The 19579-nt window shown below is 38.5% G+C and overlaps 1 protein-coding gene and 1 pseudogene across 1 annotated transcript; one reads left to right on the top strand and one right to left on the bottom strand.

The window, feature by feature from the left end:
* Window positions 1-1338: 1338 nt before the first annotated feature.
* Window positions 1339-2055, bottom strand: LOC122587489 (annotated as a pseudogene).
* A 621-nt stretch (window positions 2056-2676) lies between these two features.
* LOC122587620 lies at window positions 2677-3907 on the top strand. The gene is made up of 2 exons (XM_043759797.1): window positions 2677-3347; window positions 3457-3907. The coding sequence occupies exons 1-2, from the start codon at window positions 2677-2679 to the stop codon at window positions 3905-3907; spliced, it is 1122 nt and encodes a 373-aa protein (XP_043615732.1).
* The last annotated feature ends 15672 nt before the right edge of the window (window positions 3908-19579 follow it).

Below are 19579 nucleotides of genomic sequence, written 5' to 3'. Positions count from 1 at the left end.
TTTGTGAAAGCATCCATTAGATTGCTTAAACACGTTTGTGAAAGTATTAACAATTTGTGTCAACCAAAAGTGAGGACTTTCACTGTCCAATCAGTGCACGCACTCCGGAATATTTGTTGTGTAAGTGTATTTCAAATTTTTTCTTGCACTTTCTATTTTTGGATTATTGGATTTTAGACAAAATAATAACGTTATTTTTTCTTTGTACTTAATAACATTGAATCATTGAGTACTATATTGTTCAAGATTCAGAGACTCCTCAATTCCTCACCCAATGAAGTAGATGGATCCTTCGCCATCCTCAACTTATCCCAATAGACCACACGTTACCTTTTCTAATCCATATGCTAATTATTCAACTCAAAAGTAGTAGTGTTAGGGTTTCTTTAATGTTAAAAGACGTCTTTAGAAGTTTAGTTAGCTGTCACGTTATATTATTATAAATCATTACAAATCTTTAAACTTTTTTTAATTTTACCTTTAACTATACAAATTTTTTTTACATATTCTTATTGTGAAGAAGACTTTTTGACTTGACCTTCTTTTTTTTTTTTTATCAAAAAAGGGGTGATGTTATTATGTTGCTATTGTGTTAGATTGAAACGTCATAAAATGCATTTAAAACTTGTTTTTAATGATATGGATATCCTAAAGACCTTTACATATTCTTATTCGTCTTCCTAGTCTTCCACACAAGAAAGGGCGTGAAAATTCATATACAAACAAAATATATTAATAATATGGATATCCTAAGGACCTTTAAAACTTGTTTTTAATGATACACAACTCTATGGATTGTACATACTTCAATGTTATGAACAATAAAGAACAAACAAGGATATTTAAGGATGTATAAAAGCATCATCCTCATTGGAGATGGCGCGCCTTATAGTATTCATAAATAAAATACTCGTAGAATTTTGTATAAATATTGATATAACTTTGATATTTAATGAAGTATACATCCATGCTTTAGTAAAACTCGTAAAACAACTCGTAAAACTTATCTCTTACATGCTGTATATCACAATGTATAGTAACTGAATCAAATTATACCACCACCAAGAATAATAATAATAATAAAAAATCCATATAAAATTGAATAAATTAAAAACAATCAAATGATGTAATCAACTTTATCACATAACAATCAAACAAATTTATTCCATACCCAATTAAAAAACGTTCATAATTAAATTTCCCATATCAAGGTATAATTGAAACATATTCATCCAACAAGACTTGCCTAAAGAAAAGGGAAAACAAAAGTTTCAATATGCAAAAGGAAGCAACATGAACTTACTTATTCAATCCTAAGATTATTAAGAATTATTTATATGTATTAAGATTCTAATTATTAACTAATTATTAAGCACGCTCTCCGTGGATACGACGAGCCAACTGGACATCTTTGGGCATGATGGTTACCCTCTTGGCATGAATGGCCGGCACACAAGTTTGTATCCTCAAACAGTCCCACAAGGTATCCTCAAACTGGACATCATATGCATTCTAAATTTTGAAAGAATTAGTAATAATGTATAATCAAACCTTGAAGTCTTGAGCAATTTCACAAACAAGTCTCTGGAATGGCAGCTTCCGGATCAGGAGTTCCGTACTCTTCTGATACTTGAGAATTTCACTGTATGTATGTAAGAACGTGTGATTAGTAACGGTTAATTAATTCCAATTACGCAAACATGATGATCATTGAACTCGATATTAATATACGAATTGAAGAAATTGTTTGAGATTGAGAGAGGCTAAATTGATAATATAATTAATTACCGAAGAGCAACAGTTCCAGGACGAAAATGATGAGGCTTCTTCAATCCTCCTGTTGTTGGAGTTGGTCTCTTAAGAGCCGCCTGCAGTAATATACAATCAATTCATCTTTATCAAAATAAATATATACAGTTTACTCATATATTAAAAATCGAAAAATGTAGTAATTAAGAAACAAGCATTGTGAACCCTCATAAATCCAGTGGCGAGTTGTTTCTTTGGAGCTTTTCCACCGGTATACTTGCGTGCGGTTTGCTTGGTATGAGCCATTGCTTCTGAGAATCAACTAACAATCGATATAACAAAACATATAAGATTTATAGTATATAGATGATCATATATATAATACGAAACAAAACGTACTTCGAGTTATAAACTTTTCAAATATCTACAATAAACAAATTATATAAAAATTATTATGTAAAGCTTTAATTACATAGTGGATAGAAAATAATTAAGAAACCTGCTTGAAGATCGAATAAAGAAGTTATGCGACAAGAATGGATAAAGGTTGGTGCATATATGGACACGTATGTAGCATTAGGGGGTTGGCAACGGATGGATTATGGGTGCGTGGTGAATGCGGCACCACCACTCAACACCGGCTCCACCACGCATCGTGGTGTCAAATGGCGTGGTCATATCACGCACTGTACCACTCACTTTGTGGCTCTTGATTTGTGTGCCAACGGATCATTTGACCAGGTAATGGCTATTTTCTTTTTTTTTTTTTTTTTATTTTAATACTTTATTTACTTATATATATATACAACTACAACACACACTACAACTCACAACACATTCATTTTCTCTTTCAAAAAGCACACTACAACTCAAACATATACACACTATAAACAATGGAAAAACGTATTGGTTCCACCAAAATCATCGATGAACCGTTTTGAATGGCCCGACGATAGTAGTTTAGAGGTTTTTGTGAACGCCATTGAGTCCGAAGAAGCCGAAAGTTCCACGGCGCGGTCACGGGCGAAGCGTAAAGTCATGAACCACAACCGTCGGACCGCTTCACAAAGGTTGCACCGCGACTACTTTTGTGGAGAACCAAAATACGACGATGATTTTTTTGAAGATAGGTATCGTATGTCTAAAAGACTATTTTTAAAGATCATGCATGATCTTAAGTCGAGATACGCGTATTTTCAGGACTCATATGATGCCTGGTTGGCCAAGAGTTTTACACCAATACAGAAGTGCACATCTACCATACGGCAACTTGCAACCGGTAATCCGCCAAATGAGCACGACGAGTATTTAGAGATGGCCGGGAGAACATCACGTGACTGTATTCAATTTTTTTCGGACATTATCGTTGACACTTATAGCACCGAATATCTGAGTAACCCAACAACACATGATATCCACCGTTTGTTTGAAGCACACGAAGAGAGGCACCACTTGCCTGGAATGATCGGTAGTCTAGATTTTACACATCTTGTTAGGAAGATGTGTCCAATGGAGTGGAGGGGTCAATACAAAAGAGGTGATCATCAGTACCCCACTATTATGTTGGAAGCAACGGCGTCTCAGGATTTATGGATATGGCACATTTTTTTTTTGTCCTCCGGGTGCTCTAAACGGCATCAATGTGCTACAACATTCTCCCTTGTTCCTCCCCGAGCGTATGGACACTGCTCCTTACTGTCCATTCAGTGTAAATGGGCGTACGTATAAATGTGGGTACTATCTAGTCGATGGCATATATCTTACGTGGTCTACGTTTGTTAAAGCGTACAAATACCCTACCGACTCGAAAGAAAAAATGTTCAAAACGGCACAAGAGGCAGCTCGCAAAGATATTGAACTGGAATTTGGTGTTCTCAAAGGAAAATGGCATATCCTTGATCGACCGTTTCGACAACAGTCACTAGAAACAATGAGGAACTTGGTGTATGCGTGTGTGATTCTGCACAACATGGTCATTCAGGATAGTGGTTGTGCGATCTGCCCAGTTCATATAGGAGATCCAGTCCTCCAGCCAAGTAGTCATCAAGACCCCTTACCGGAGATACAGAACGAGGAGATACATTTTTGTCTCCGGTATGATCTGACAGAGCATCTAGCGGGACTAAACTTACCACACCTCCAGCCGAACGATGAGTAGTAGTCGTATTTATATTATTTATGTTATATCTTTCAAGTATTTCTAGTATGTTTTTTGTTTTTTGTTTTATGGTTTTCAAGAATTGTTATGTAATGTTTATGTATTTTAATATTTTTAGTTTAATGAAATTTAATGTTTAAATAAAATGAAAAATGTATAATGAGTGGTGAAGTGAGTGGTCAAATGCCAATGAAATTTGGATGAGTGGTGAGTGAGTGGTGGAGTTGAGGTGGCATGCTGTGATTGATTAGAAGTGAGTGGTGAGAAAAAGGATGGAAGGTGGGTTGTCAACCCTCTTATGGGGGTATTTATACACCCACAATGAAAGAGTCGGCTCCGATAATTACGTGAAGTTTAAGTCTGTCTATTAATTTGATCGATCTTTGTGTTTTTTTCTGATTGGTTGCTTGAGCTATTTAGACGATTATGATTGGTTGTTACTATACCACTTCTGATGAAAATTTTTTTGAAACAGTGATTTTTGAAGGGTGTTTTGTCAAACAAGTTTTTGCAATAAAACCAGTCTAACCGGCTTTTCAAAAACCAGTTTCAAAAAATAGGCTCAAAGCCAGTATTCGCATTACCGGTTTCAGTGAAAGTATGGCCGAAGCCGGTATTTGGAATACCGGTTTCAGGTTTGAAACAACTTTTCGCAGATGAACAGTCAATGTGCAGGAGGACGAGACCTTGATTTGACAACACACTCGAACCCGGTATTTGAAAAACCGGGTTCAGAGTTTGGACAAAAAAGTGTTTCGCAGATGAACACGCTTTGTTTTTATATATATACATGCATATATTCTGAGATGTTCACGTACACAAGCAAAACATTTATATATTTCTCATTTTTCAATCAATAACAAAAGTAATGGCAGGTTAAGCATCTTCTGGTAGTGGTGCATACCCAAATATCACTAGGGGTGGAGCGTGGAACTCCATTGAGTCTCACATGGCTGCTGATTTCAAGGTTCAAAAGGATGTGGAAGGCATAATTGATGGTTTAAAACAAAGAAAGTCGGCTTTCAAGGCCGAACTTGCAAAACGTAACACAGTGATGAACCCGAAGAAAATAGACAAAAGGTACGTGACATATTTGAAAGAGAAAGTCGAACAGTTGAAACTAACTATTGACCATCTTACTGTTATCGGGTCCACAATAAAGAGCATGTGGCAGCACACATTTGTCGCTTTAAGTGATATTCGCAATGTTGGTTATAAGGGTAAAACTCCAGAAGACGAATGGGATTCTAGTGATGCGCATTTTGTTGATATTGATGATTATGGCTTATATCCCTTAAAAAAATAGTTTTATGTAATCGTTTCACTTTTGAATAAAGTAACTCGTTTTATTAGTTTATAATGTTGTTTTATATGTTTTTAATATTAAAAGTTGTCACATTACAGGTATTTGATGTATCTGCAGTCGAAGGTCGAATGGATAAACCTAACCATTAACAATCTTACTCATGGCTCTATGTCAATAACGAGCCAACTTGATGAAGCGCAGCGCTTTCAACCTGAATTTGGCCAGGTGGGTAGGCGGCCTGACGGTTACGTGACTGATCCGGGAGAGGAATACGCAACACAAGACCCCAAACGTGCAGCCTCACCCGACTATGAGCCTAGTGAATACATTCACCGTAATGACGGTGATAGTGACGTATCATCTTCATATTCCCGATTTGGTTCGCCGTATTATTCGGTTGACCGTAATGATTGTAACATGTAATTATTGGAGTTTATGTTCTTGTTTCCTTTTTCAATAAAATTGAGTTGGTTAATTACTTTTAAATGTTGTTTTGTATGTTTTTTTAAAAAATAAGTGACAAAAGGATACCTAATAAGAAAAAAAAAACAAATTAAAACAGCATCATCTTACATTAAAACACCTAGGAATTCAGGAAATAAACGGATTAAAACAACATACAAAAACAACACAAACTAACGGATAAACGACAACATTATTGTCATATTCAAAGTTCAGGGCATGTCTTCCTATTATGGCCCAATTGACCGCAAACACCACATCTAGCTTGTTGTCTTGAGGTTGAAGATCTGCTGGTAGAACTCTTATCTATCTCGTTCTGGTACCGTCTGGTGCATCTCCTACCCCTTTGCGTGACCAGTTTTTCTGGGTCTCCCTAGATCTGCCAATCTACCTACACCCAATAATTCACGTCTGGGAGGGGAGAAAGTGCGGCATTATACTGATTTATCCACGTCCTAGTTGTGTACCTCTTACTTGGAAGATTAGCATCTCTCTCTTGTCTATATCCGCAAACAGCAATGGCATGAGAACATGGAAACCTTTGATGCTGCCAAGCTCCACAAGAGCATTTTTTCCTATTCTCGCCCATGACAACATTGTATGTGTACTCGCCTTGTGCATTTCTTTGGTTTGTTCTGACCGTGTAATTTCCTGTTCGTTCGTCAAACACTTCCACCCTATGGCTTGTTGAGGCTCTTTCACGCATCTGATAAACCTCCCATATTTTGCGAGCTAGTGGTGGGTTCCAACTACTGGCCTTCTGGTATTGGCTGACAAAATGGTCTCTTGTCCAAGTAAAAGTGCTCTCAATTAAAGCTCTAATAGGTAGCATTCGAGCCTTACCAAGGATATTGTTTTGGCACTCGGCAATGTTTGTCGTTAAGTTAGCCCAACGACAAAGCCCCGAGTCGTGCCTTAGAGTCCACTTATCCAAACCAATGTTTCTCAAATACAGCCAAACAACATCATCTTCACCTTTGACTTGATTAATCGCTCAAGTATACTGCGATGATTGGGATGTGGAACCGATAATCCAAGCCAGATTTTTGATTCTCCTGTTCTTGAAGTGTGAGTTCACGTTGCTACAAACGTGCCTCAAACAATACCGATGATGTCACCCCTTAATTTGGTTCACTGCATTAAGAATGCCTTGGTGACGGTCTGAAATGATACACAAATCACCCTGCTGCTGCGATCCGACATGCTCTTCAAAGAGATTTTGAAACGATGCCCAACTTTCATTAGACTCTTCATCAACCAAGCCAAAAGAGACCGACAATAGTTGTCCATTGGCGTTCTTCGTCACTACAGTTAGCAACTTACCCTTGTAGCTGCCTTTCAAATGACTGTCATCGACAAAGATCGCCGGAATACAACGTTGGAATGCCCTAATTGCCGGTCCAAATGCCCAAAATACAAACTTGAATGTATGTATATGGCTTGAACTGGTTGGAGAATGGAGCCATTCCACAACAGTGTCTAGGTTAGCACGTTGTAATTCAGCAACATACTTGGGCAATGCATCAAAGTTGCTCGGCCAAGTTCTATACAACCTTTCAATTGCTAACCTTCTTGCATTCCACGCCTTGGCGTAGCTTACATCAACATTGAAAGTTGTTTTTACTTGCGCCTGGATCTGTCTAACTTTTAAAGTTAAATCCTCCCGCACTTGTGACAAAATTTCAGAAGCAATCATACTTGCTGTCATACATCGGTTGTTGTTAGATATCACTTCTCCATAACAATTGTGACTCTCCACCCACTTTGTGATCTGAAACAATCCTAATCTGTTTCTGTTAGATCCAACTACAACCCACCTACACGGGACCTGGTCCATAACACCACGATAATTCTTCCCCCTGGTCATGCACTGTGCTTTCCAAAACGTTGGCCTCGTATCTATAACAATAAGTTCTCTGTTTTCTCTTATGTTCCAAAGCCTAACAGCGTGTACAAGCTCCGCCTTCCTTTGAAAAAACATTCCTTTTTCTATCTCATTTCTTTCTAATACCACATCTTCTTGAACTTCATTGAATGGAATTAGACGATCTTCATTATCATCGACAAGATTAAGAAGTTGTTCATGCTCCAAAGGACCTTGTGCATGAGCCCCTTCTTATTCTTCATCTCCAAATACATCCCCATTAACGCTATATGCGTCGATGGTATCATCGCTTGTATAAGCTGCCGAATCACTTGATCCGCCACCCATTGGGTCAATTTCATGATCTTGAACATGTTCATCGTCTTCATCATCATTGTCTTCATCACCTTTGTTATCTTCATCATCTTCTGGCTGGTTACTCCCTTGAAAAAAACATTGGATTTGAGTCAAGCTTAACAACTGGTTTGTAAAAGTAGGCTCGAACTTCCCTTCAAATTGCGCTTCACCCAGATAATAAATCATTGCCAAAGTATTATCATTCGTAATTAAATTCCTAAAAGGAACACCCTTGATAATGGTGATGATGATGATGATGTTGTTAAGGATTGATGTTTGATTTCTCGGATGATACGGAGGTGTTACGACGGCTTAGATCCGGAGAAAATACTTTAGGAGCAGCCCAAAAGTCGCCTGGAATAATAGTGTGTCAATTTTTAAGGTTTTGGGGGGTATTTATAGGTTTAAGGCAAAACCCTAGCTGGCCGACCTATCCCATTGGCGCTGGCTCTTTGTGAGCGGCGTTGGCTAGACATCCAGCGACGCTAGCTCTTTGTGAGCGGCGCTGGCTCTTCTGTGAAAGGCGCTGGACCTGGTCATCAACACGAAAGTTGTAGATCTTTCTCTCGCCTTTCCGTGGACAGCTTACTCGTCAGAAACGGAGTGCGGATGAAGAAGTTATGTCCAAAGTACTAATACATGGCATAGGCTTCCTGTCGACACAAGTTTCTTCATCTTAAGTCTTGAATCTCGACCCGCATCTTCATCGAACCATCATTTATCCTCCTTTAAGTCCTTTGTCACCATTTCTTGACGTTCTACTTCATGCCACGATGTGACATTTGCAAAAATTACGATTTTTATTTAAATGGATGATTAAGATTAGTTAGAGCTAATCTACTCCTTAAGCATGGGAAAGTTAAATTAAGGCATGATTAATTGATTAAAAGTATATCAACTCTTATATATGATTATATATATATATATATAGGATTTAATAAAAATCAACTTATATTATCTTTGCAAAAAGATCTATTTCATGACAAGAAAATTTAAAAGTCATTTGTTACTATATGCTTATTAAGATGAATAATTTTCTAAATTAATTATTTACAAAATCTTGTATTCATTATCAAAAAGATGTGTCAACTTGCATGAATTATATGCATGCCTTATATAGGAGGTTGAGAATTGGATGACACCTATTATTGTACATAAACGGCTATATGCCCATACAATTCTCCTTAACCCCTATCAATATAAATACTACAAGAATGATAAGCAATATAAGAATAAGTAGTACCTTAAACTCATTCCTTTTGTTAACAGAAAGAGAAACAACCAAAATGGCTTTTAACATCTAACATGGGTACAACAAATACTATACAAAAACTAATAAGCAATTAACAAATTATAACAGGATTCAATCTTCTTATTTGTGGTAGTAAGAAACTTCGGCCATATGGCCTTGAAATATATACAACCAAAATCAAATATTTAAGTTCATTTGATATCTCATGTCATAAACCATATATCTTCTATGACAAGATCTAATTTTTGTCTCATGCTCCCAAGATCCTAACAAATCTTTTCTATGAAAGTTCCTTGAAATGCTTGGGAGACAAGGATCTTACACAATATTTAATGATGAGATATCTAGTTACTTGATCCTAACAACACTAACTAACTTAACCATTCTAGTTCAATGGTGATCAAGAACTAGTTACTTGATCTTCTTGGCCTATAAATAGAGACCATCCTACCTTCTTGTTTTTCACACCAAAAACTCTCAACTCTCTAATCACTATCATGTTCTTGTTTTTCTTTTTCGGCAGAAAGCCCACCCCAAAAACCACCACCCTTTCACTACAAGGTTATAACTCATTTGAGATGGCATAATAAAATTTCATCAACTTTGTCCCTGAATTGTTTCTACGACATTATTACTCCAAGCAAAAACAAATATCAAACTCATTTTTGTTCCACCATGACATACATGACCACCATATCACCTTACCACCATTCTTAATATCTTGTTTGTCTCGGCAGTAAACACAAACACAAAAACACTTAATTACTTTTTTTATTATCACTATGGCATGCAAGTATGACATCTCCATACTATCAACTTACAACCTCACTTGAGCTCTCAATCTCTCTCGGTTGAGAACAACAACATCTTTAGCCTTATTTCTTTCGAATAGTAGATGATGGCGTATCCATATTACGCTACGAAAGACCTACCAAACGAACAAGTGCTATCCCACAGCGTTACGAAGGAACCTGTGTGGGAAAGGCGCCCAGCTGGAAATAGTACCCAAATAAAGAAGAGATTGCCTAAATCTCTTCTTCCCTAAAATAAGGACGATCAGTTCCAACTAATTTGGGAAGCTAAATCTATCCCTTTAATCGTGGGAAAACCTATCTACAAGGAGGTTTCCGTCCTCCTACGGACTCTCTTTCCTATCAACGATTCTTCCACTATAAAAAGAGACATAAGACCTTCACAAAGGCATACGAGAGGAGAACACACCCACATTACACTCCGGCTTTGATCGGCGTAAAGAGGCTTACACTCTACCTTCGGGGAACCGCTGACAATCAAGCCACAAACCTCCCCCCATCAATCCCTAGCGCGATCCGATGCACAAACATTGGCGCCATCCGTGGGACTCTGCATTTTGATCCTGCAAAAAACACCATATAAACCAGTTTTTTGTACTGAATTAAGGCTAGGAAAATGGCTGACGTACCACCAGGTTTCGAATCACAAGTTCAGCGATCAACTGGAAACGAGCCTGTTGAGAACACCCCACCCACTTCTGGTCCAGCAACTGTAACACCTGTTGGCGATAATCGACAAACAAGTTCCCTCGTTGAAGGTGGCGCAGAGCACACTACTCAAACACCAGAAGGCAACGGTAGATTCTCACAGGGATCCCCGACAAGAAACCCAATGCTGTTTGACCCTGATTATATTATCAGAAATTATAGTCATATTCGGCAAACCATGAGCCATCTTAGGAGAACAGGAGCACTAGGTAGCACCAGCAGGGTGCTAGATTTTGATGGCGAGACAGATGACGATTACGATGCAGAAACTCCGCCAAGAGGGTTTCAAAGATATCCCAGAAATCCAAGATCCCGAGTCGGAACCGGATACGGCTTTGACCTAGGTAATGGGGGACTCGCACGTCAAGATCCTCGAAGTCAGTCACAAGGAGGAAGACCCGAGGGCTCTGGACCTAGGGATGTGCCCTCAGAAGGAAGGACTCAAGATGGCACCCGCACTAGGGGTATGGGACCTGAAGATCAGCGTCCCGAAGCACCTCGAGGACAGCCCACTCCAGATCAAAATCCGCAGCACGCTACAGAAAATCCCGGAGGAAACAACAATGGCTCATCACGTGGTGTGCCTCAAAATCATAACATCCCTTCAGGGACAAACACAGGACCTTCGGGCCAAACCTACCAGGCACCTTCGGGTTACACCTATCAAAGGCCTCCGGGACTAACCTTCACAGGACCTTCGGACCAAATGTATCAAGGCCCATATAATCAAGGATACACTGGGCAGGGTTATGGAAGCACGAGCGGCCCGCAGTATCATCCACAGCCATATGGCAATCAAGCGATGGGACCCCTACACCAGTATTTTGCACCCAATTTGCAACACAGACCTTCGGGTCGGCACCAATTCCAAGACCATACGGGCTTCAGAACTGGGGGGCTCCAACGTACCAAAATGCCTTAGAATTCAGTTTGGTTGGAGGAAGCGTGGAAAACTCACCCTTCTTAGCCTGGATACAAAATTACCCCCTCCCGACAGACTTGAAATACCCTTCGCACCTTTGGACCTACAAAGGAAAAAGCGACCCGGATGATTTCCTGGAAGCATTCGAGGGAGTAGCTCAGATGAAAGCATGGAACGTACCCATTGCGTGCCCAATGTTTAGGTATGCTCTCGAAGGGGATGCCAGAGAATGGTTAAAAAGCGTAACGAAAGGGTCAATTGTTAGCTTTGACGACCTCAAGGAAAAATTTAGAGCCCGATTCAGTCAACAGAAGAAACACGAGAAAATCCACGTGGCGGCCCACGAGATAAGACAAAGAGAGACAGAGAGCTGTAGATCATTTATCGACAGGTTTACCACTGAGACAGAGGATATAGTAGACCTCGCTGAGTCCCAAAGGATATCAAGACTAATTCATGGCCTTCGGCACAAACCGCTGGTAGAGTTCCTATATAGGGATCTTCCAAATACTTATGAACAAGTCCAAAAGAGAACGCATGTATTCTTAGACACAAGAGAAATAGCTTCGAAGGGGGACAATAGTCCCCCACATGACAAAGAGGCTTCGGCAAAAAGGGGAAAATGGGGAAATGATAGGGAAAAACCTAAATATAGCCTGTACCAAAAGGAAGATAGAGGATTCCACAAGACTATTCTACCAGAATTGAATAAGACTCCAAAAGAAATCCTACTCACCGAAAGCGTGGAAAAGAATTTCTCCACACCACCCTGATTGAACCCAAGGAGCAGAAGAGACACTTCCAAATACTGTGAGTTTTACCAGGATTACGGTCATGATACTAACACCTGCTGGCAGCTAAAGAAGGCCATAGAATAAGCTATTAGTGAAGGAAAGTTGGCACACCTGGTTAAAAGTGTGAGGCAGCAAAACCCCAAAAAAGAAGATGAACAAGGAGAAAAGAAAAAAGGCCCAGAAAAAACTATCTATGCTATTTTAAAGAAAAAACCTGTGGAAAAGCGCCCACTCCCAAAGATGTATCGGGGTAATGTAAGTAATATCTCATTTCCTTCAACATACAAGGTCTTCCGTGACCCACTGTTAATCACTGCCATTTTGGAAATATCAAAAGTTAAGGAGATAATGGTAGACACAGGGAGTGAATGTAATGTGCTGTAAGAGAAAGCGTTCTGGAAGTTACATCTTGTGTCACGAATGAACCTCAAAAGGACAGAAGCTTCGGTACAAGGGTACTCCGGAGAAACAGGTAATCCCATGGGAAAGCTATCGGTTAAAATGACTATCGGAGAGGGAAGGTGGAAGCGAACTGAGAAAATCAGTTTTCTGGTAGTCAGTGGAACTTCCCCGTTCCAGGCAATCCTGGGAAGACCCGGGATACAAAAGTTTGAAATGATCCCATCCGTCATTCATGGCATGATTAAGTACCAATCGGACAGAGGCATCAGAACCTTAGTAACAAAGAACAAGAAGCTATCTGAGGAAGGCCAGGATGGACCCCATTACCTGACATGGAGCGAAGGACCTTACCTAGGTCATATGGATGGATACTAAGCCACCTACTGAAGACAAGGCAATTTTAGTAAGGAAATACCTTTTTTATTAATTATTATCTTTTATTTTAAAAAAGCCTAGAGGATATGGTATATAACCTCAAATATATTATTAAATAAAGGCTTATATTCCTTTTATTTGTGTATCTCTCCTCGTATTTAAATAGAAGTGCATAGATTTGCGCATAAATTTAAAAACACACAAGGCAAAAGAGACACAACATTAATTCGCATACAATGCAAAAAGAAAATGGGGACGCCCATAAATATATAAAAATCTCCAGAGAAAATTGCAAACGTCCGCCACAACGGACGTTGACATGTAAAGCATGCTAAGACGGTTCTCAAACCGCACGTAGCATAAAGTACCTTGCTACGCATAGGTGGTTCCCAAACCATTTATAGCAAAATATAACTTGCTAGCCGATAAAAAAGGGTTTTGGTTCTCAAACCGTGTAAAAGTAAAATGGTTCTCAAACCATGGAAAAGTAAAATGGCTCCCAAACCATGTAAGGAAAATTTTTTCTTTTATGAAAAATTATATAAAAACAAAAAGTTCTCAAACCATATAAAAATGGTATATAACACCATATAACGGTTCGCAGACAGTGTAGCACAAATGCAATCTGCTGCAAATAATTATGCATATATAGCATAAATAGGACTTGGTAAAAGACTGTAAATATAAGTCATAACCACCCTGCATTACATTCACAGATGCAACACTATAGGAGCTGCACAAAATATTCATAAACACAGCCATATAAGGCTGTCAAAAGATGATAATTGTTTCAAAACCACAGGCACCATAGTCAAAGAAAAAGATGAAATTGTCTGAGTTGGCATACACGCCAAATGCCAAGGCACACAGGCCTGATCACTGGGGTCCTTCATGGTCTTCCGGTTGAATCACATCAGGAGCAATCTTGAGCAAGTCTTCAACAGCAGCATGGGGGTCAACAACAACCTTCTCCAAGAAAGGAAAAACAGCTTCCTTCCACTTATGATCAGCCACCTCCAGCTCATGAGAGGCATTAGGGACAAAATCACCCCTGCAAGTCAGGTCACACTTTCCCTCGGCCGAAAACTCCTCCAACACAGTGGACCTCTCATCAGCCCTCTCAGCAGAGGTCAAATCACCCAACAGCTGCCCAACCTCATCGCTATAAAGCAAAGACTTGCTAACATACGGGATCACCTCAGTCACTACCCTTACTCTGTCAACCTTCAGCAAATCAACCTGATCACGCAGCAAACGGCTACTTTCCTTTTCTTGATCAATTTCTTTTTGGAGTTTGGCCAAAGACTCTTCATGAACAACGGCGTCTGCCTTCAACATGTTCAACTGTTGCCTCAAACTCTGAACCAGATCGGATGCTTCAACAGTGGTCACGAACCTGGCCTCTCTGGCTTTCAAATCCTCAACAGTGGTTGTCAACGAATGCACCTCCAAACCCTTAGATCTAAGATCAACGACCATCCTGGAAAAACGCCTAGCAGCAACAGCATCAAGATAAGCATGGAACTGGCGATCTTTTTTGAAAACCTTCAGGAAAGTCTCATTGTCCATATTGTCAAGTTTCTTCACATCCTCGGCATTCATATTGTCACCATTCAACCAATTCAGAATTTCTTGATCATGTAAAGCTGCAAAAGGGAAAAGCCAAACAAGAATTTTGGAAAAATACAAGAATGTCAGGAAAATAAAGCTATTAAAAAACATAGCTATTGAAAGAGAAAAATGACAACAAAACAGGATGGGAAAAAGAAGATATCAGTCTTAGGGGAAGAGGGCTTGCGGAACTCAGAATCCTTTACTTCATCACCTACTTTCCTTCTTTTCAATCGACCTGCAACAGACTGAGGGACACTTGCACTTGGAGTTGACTTCTTCTTCTTCTTATCAGTAGCAGGCACTTCAAGAACTTCAACATCAGAGTAATCCACATTCAGGATTGGTGGATTTGCAGAACTTTGCACCTCAGGATTATCATTATGAACACCAGAAGATCCTGCATTCTGAGAAGGAGCATCAGCAGTACCACTCCCCTGTCCTTCAATGCGAGGCACAACAGTAACCTCCTTTACTCCTTCCTTACAAATTTCCTAAAAGTCATATCTGCAAAAACAGATATCAAAAACTAAATATTAACAAAAAATGAGGTAAAAAGGATGATGTGATTCTTACCATCAATATTCACACCACCAGGCAGAGATGGTATCAGTTTGGCTTTATACAAAACAACATCAGGATATGCTACAACTGTTATGGGATGCAACCGAATTTCTCGACACAATGTATCAACGACATAGTCTGGGAAAGGGTTGTCATATTTGGCATGGACACACAGTAACTTTTTATCGGTGACAGACTCATATTCCTTAGGAATTAACGATGATCTCATGAAAACAAAATGACTTTTCCAGTCACGAATATCTAAACCACCCCTCTTAAAACAACCCGCCTTGGAACGATTGCCTACTGTAGCCCAATCACTAGAGGGGCAAGTTTGAACAAAATACCTAAACAAATCTAATGACGGCTCTCCACCATATGCCCTACACATCACCTCAAAAGCAATAATCCTAGATAAACCTAAAGGAGTGATGGTAGAGATATGGATTTCAAAGAAATCAAGGACTTCAAGCATAAAAGCAGAAAAGGGATACTTAACATTACCCTCAGATACCGACTGTAATTAAAAACCTACATACCCATCAGGGGGGTCAAAACGGTGTCACCGTCAGAAGGTATTTTAAACAAAGATATTTTGCCAGGAAAGAACTTATCAACAAAATCAGTTAGCTTCGATCGAATAACGGTGGACTCAGTAATTTTTATACCCTCTTTCGACATCAGAACAGAGAAACGATGAACAAAAATTGAAGAATTAAAGGGAAGGAATGGCGTACCTACTGTGATGACCGGAGAAGACAAGTTCATAAAACCCTAGAAATAAAGGGATTTTGAAAAAACAAACAAGTGGAAGTCGAAAATAAAATCAAAAAGAAGATGAAATTCGGATTTATATGGAAGGCTGCATGCTAATCAGGGCCGTCGAAATTGTGCCTTGAGATACGCGCCGAACTACCACTTTTAAATACTAATTAACACCTTTCAAATCAAGGGATTAATTCGGGATCAGAAAAATTGCAAGAATGTCCCTGGAAAACATCAATATTTATAAAGTATAGTCCAAGGGAATGTTTATTTGGCAAAAATCATCCCCTTGGACTGGGGGCTTGATGGCGTATCCATATTACGCTACGAAAGACCTGCCAAACGAACAAGTGCTAACCCGCAACGTTACGAAGGAACCTGCGTGGGAAAGGCGCCCGCTGGAAATAGTACCTAAATAAAGAAGAGATTGCCTAAATCTCTTCTTCCATAAAATAAGGACGACCAGTTCCAACTAATTTGGGAAGCTAAATCTATCCCTTTAATCGTGGGAAAACCTATCTACAAGGAGGTTTCCATCCTCCTATGGACTCTCCTTCCTATCAACAATTCTTCCACTATAAAAAGAGACATAAGACCTTCACAAAGGCATACGAGAGGAGAACACACCCACATTACACTCTGGCTTTGATCGGCGTAAAGAGGCTTACACTCTACCTTCGGGGAACCGCTGACAATCAAGCCACAAACCTCCCCCCATCAATCCCTAGCGCGATCCGGTGCACAAACAGTAGATATTCAAGAAGTACAAATTCCGAGTTACAAATTCAAGTACCTCACTCTTGGCATCCTCCTTAATCCTCACGACCAACTCTCCTCCAAGAAGTAAGCACCTCAATTAAATTTCATTTTCTCCTAGTAGCAAAGTGTCTTGTTTTGTTGGTCAACTTAACTAGCTTTTGGTGTTGACTCATGCTAGGATTTTGCAAGAGAAACTTCGTAATCTCAGCCTACTCGTTCTCTCGTCAAAACATTCTACATCCTAAAAGCTCACTCTCCACTTTGTAAGCTCCTAAAACCTTATTCAATAATTTTAGACTAACATGTCACTAAGAACCTATATAAAATATAACAGGATAAACTATATAGTTTTGACAAATAAATCCACCTTAAATATTTATAAATAGTACACAAAACTTAAATCTTTATATATATATATATAAATGATTAGTTATCTATAAATAAATATTTTATTTTATAGAAAGTTTATTTTGCTTATAAAAAGGTCATATAAAAATGTCAAGTACATATAAAACTTCTTTAAATATACTATCTTATTATTTGTCAACATACTTCTTTCAATAATTTGATAAATAAAGAATAAAAGATTTTTTTTATAAACATATTAATTGTATATGTACATCTCATAATATAAATTACACTTTAAGTAGATATAACCAAATGGGATGGTGTCTAGACGGTGTTATGGGTGAAATTTCAGGTCTCATTATCTTAAAGCTCCATGATCTTGGACTATCAAGATCTTGACGTATCTCGATTACTTGTTGATATATTACTAACGATATATTTGAAGTATTCTTTCTATGAGAATAATGTGCAGGTTACGGATTATTTGATAAAAAGCACAAGGAAAATATCTCTAACGGTACAAAGAGATTCAACACATGTTCTATTTGATCAACACGCAAAGAAGACTAAGTCTGCCATCATAATCGGACTTCAAGCAGATTTCTACACGAGGATAATATCTTCAAACGGCTACAATATCAGTCAAGATATGCTCCAACGTTCACTTGAAGAAGACCAGGAAGATCCCTGCAATTTCGGATAATTAGTTACTTGGTAGCTCTATATAAACGAGGACCTGATCGATCATAGGACATCCAATATTCATCATTCACTCACTCACACTCACTTATTTCTGCTCTCACTTGTAAACACACAACACACATTACTTTACGAATTACTCACTTAGAACGATCGATCAAGTTGCTCTATCATTGTAATCAATTTAACATCATTAATAAAAGAACAAGGCAGGGACGACTGCTTCCTCCCGGGGTTTTTATGTCTGCGATCCTTAAAGGATTAAGGGCTTTTCCTCGAAAACAAATCTCGGTGTTCTTTGTTCCTTAATCTTTATTTATTGCATTTATTTACGATTATCAATCTTTATCTTGTTTCTTTCATCATTATTTACGCTATATTTCATCATAATATTATTTGCGAATTCTTTTGACAACCTTCTTTTGCTTAAGTCGACATAATCTTGATATATCATACTTATTTTATATGCATCTTCGAATCTAAACATATTTTACAAGCCCTTAACCTCACGAATGAAAGTTTGGTTACAGAATTGATCTAAGTTTTCAACGGTGATTATCTTGGGTAATTTTTGACCAAAACAGACGGGTCACTTTATATCGGGTTAGTTGCTGGATTTTCCGAAAGTGCATGTACCAAGAGGTCATGTATCGAAAGGATCCTGCCACCCAATAGACCTACCTGGCCATTCCATGTTGGTAACTAAAATGACACAATTAATTAATAATTGTGTGCACCTAATCTTTATAGGTCAAGTTTCCTTTTGGAACTAGTTGCTCTCTTGTCATATTATCCTTACTCTACTACTAAGGTGAGTTTCATAGATCCCTTTTTAAATCATTTTTGGGATGAGAATACACATATATTTTTAAAAGGACACACGTTGTTTTATGTATGCTTATGTACTTATATGGTTGCCTTATTTGAAATCCCCTGAGAACTTGAATCGAGAAACAGTAGCGCGAATATTATAAAAAGTACTATTTGGGTTGACAACCCTATCCGGCATAGTTGCGCTATGGCACAACGGATATTTAATATTTGAATATGATCGTGGTGTAATTGGTATAAGCACCACAAGAGGGGTAAACTTTATACTATTAAGGTATCGATTCAAGGCATAAGTATGACATGTATTTAATTATTTTTATGATACTGACTATGTACATTATCATTTGAGAAATCTTTTGATCCACTGTTATTTCGGTTATAAACCTATGAGCTCGCCAACTTTATGTTGGCGTATTTTAACGTGTATCATCAGGTACGAAGTATTTGCTAGTTGCATGTTTTGGAAGTCACAAATTGCATTAAGAATTAATATGGAGATTTCTCAACACTATATTTTGTTGATGCTATCATATTTAAATAAAATCTCCTTGGATATTATGTAGATACAATGGTATTTATTTTAATGAAATTTTCAAAACGTCTCATTTAGAGGTCGTTTACTTGCAAATTTTGTGTTATGATCCTGGTTAATCATACCCTGCGATTTGGGGGTGTGACACACGAGCAACGAACCTGAAATCACATATGCATGCCATTAAGTATCATGAGCTCACTCAAATGGCTATAAAATAGCCAAGACTAGAGCGATAAAAGTCTATATAATTATCACTCATTAGATGCACACATTCTTGAGACACAAAGGCTGGTTTATATAGGCATC

This window comes from Erigeron canadensis, chromosome 1, assembly GCF_010389155.1.
Source record: "Erigeron canadensis isolate Cc75 chromosome 1, C_canadensis_v1, whole genome shotgun sequence".
NCBI lineage: Eukaryota > Viridiplantae > Streptophyta > Magnoliopsida > Asterales > Asteraceae > Erigeron > Erigeron canadensis.
The sequence above is the reverse complement of the archived record's forward strand: the minus strand, read 5'-3'. Positions and strand labels throughout refer to the sequence as shown.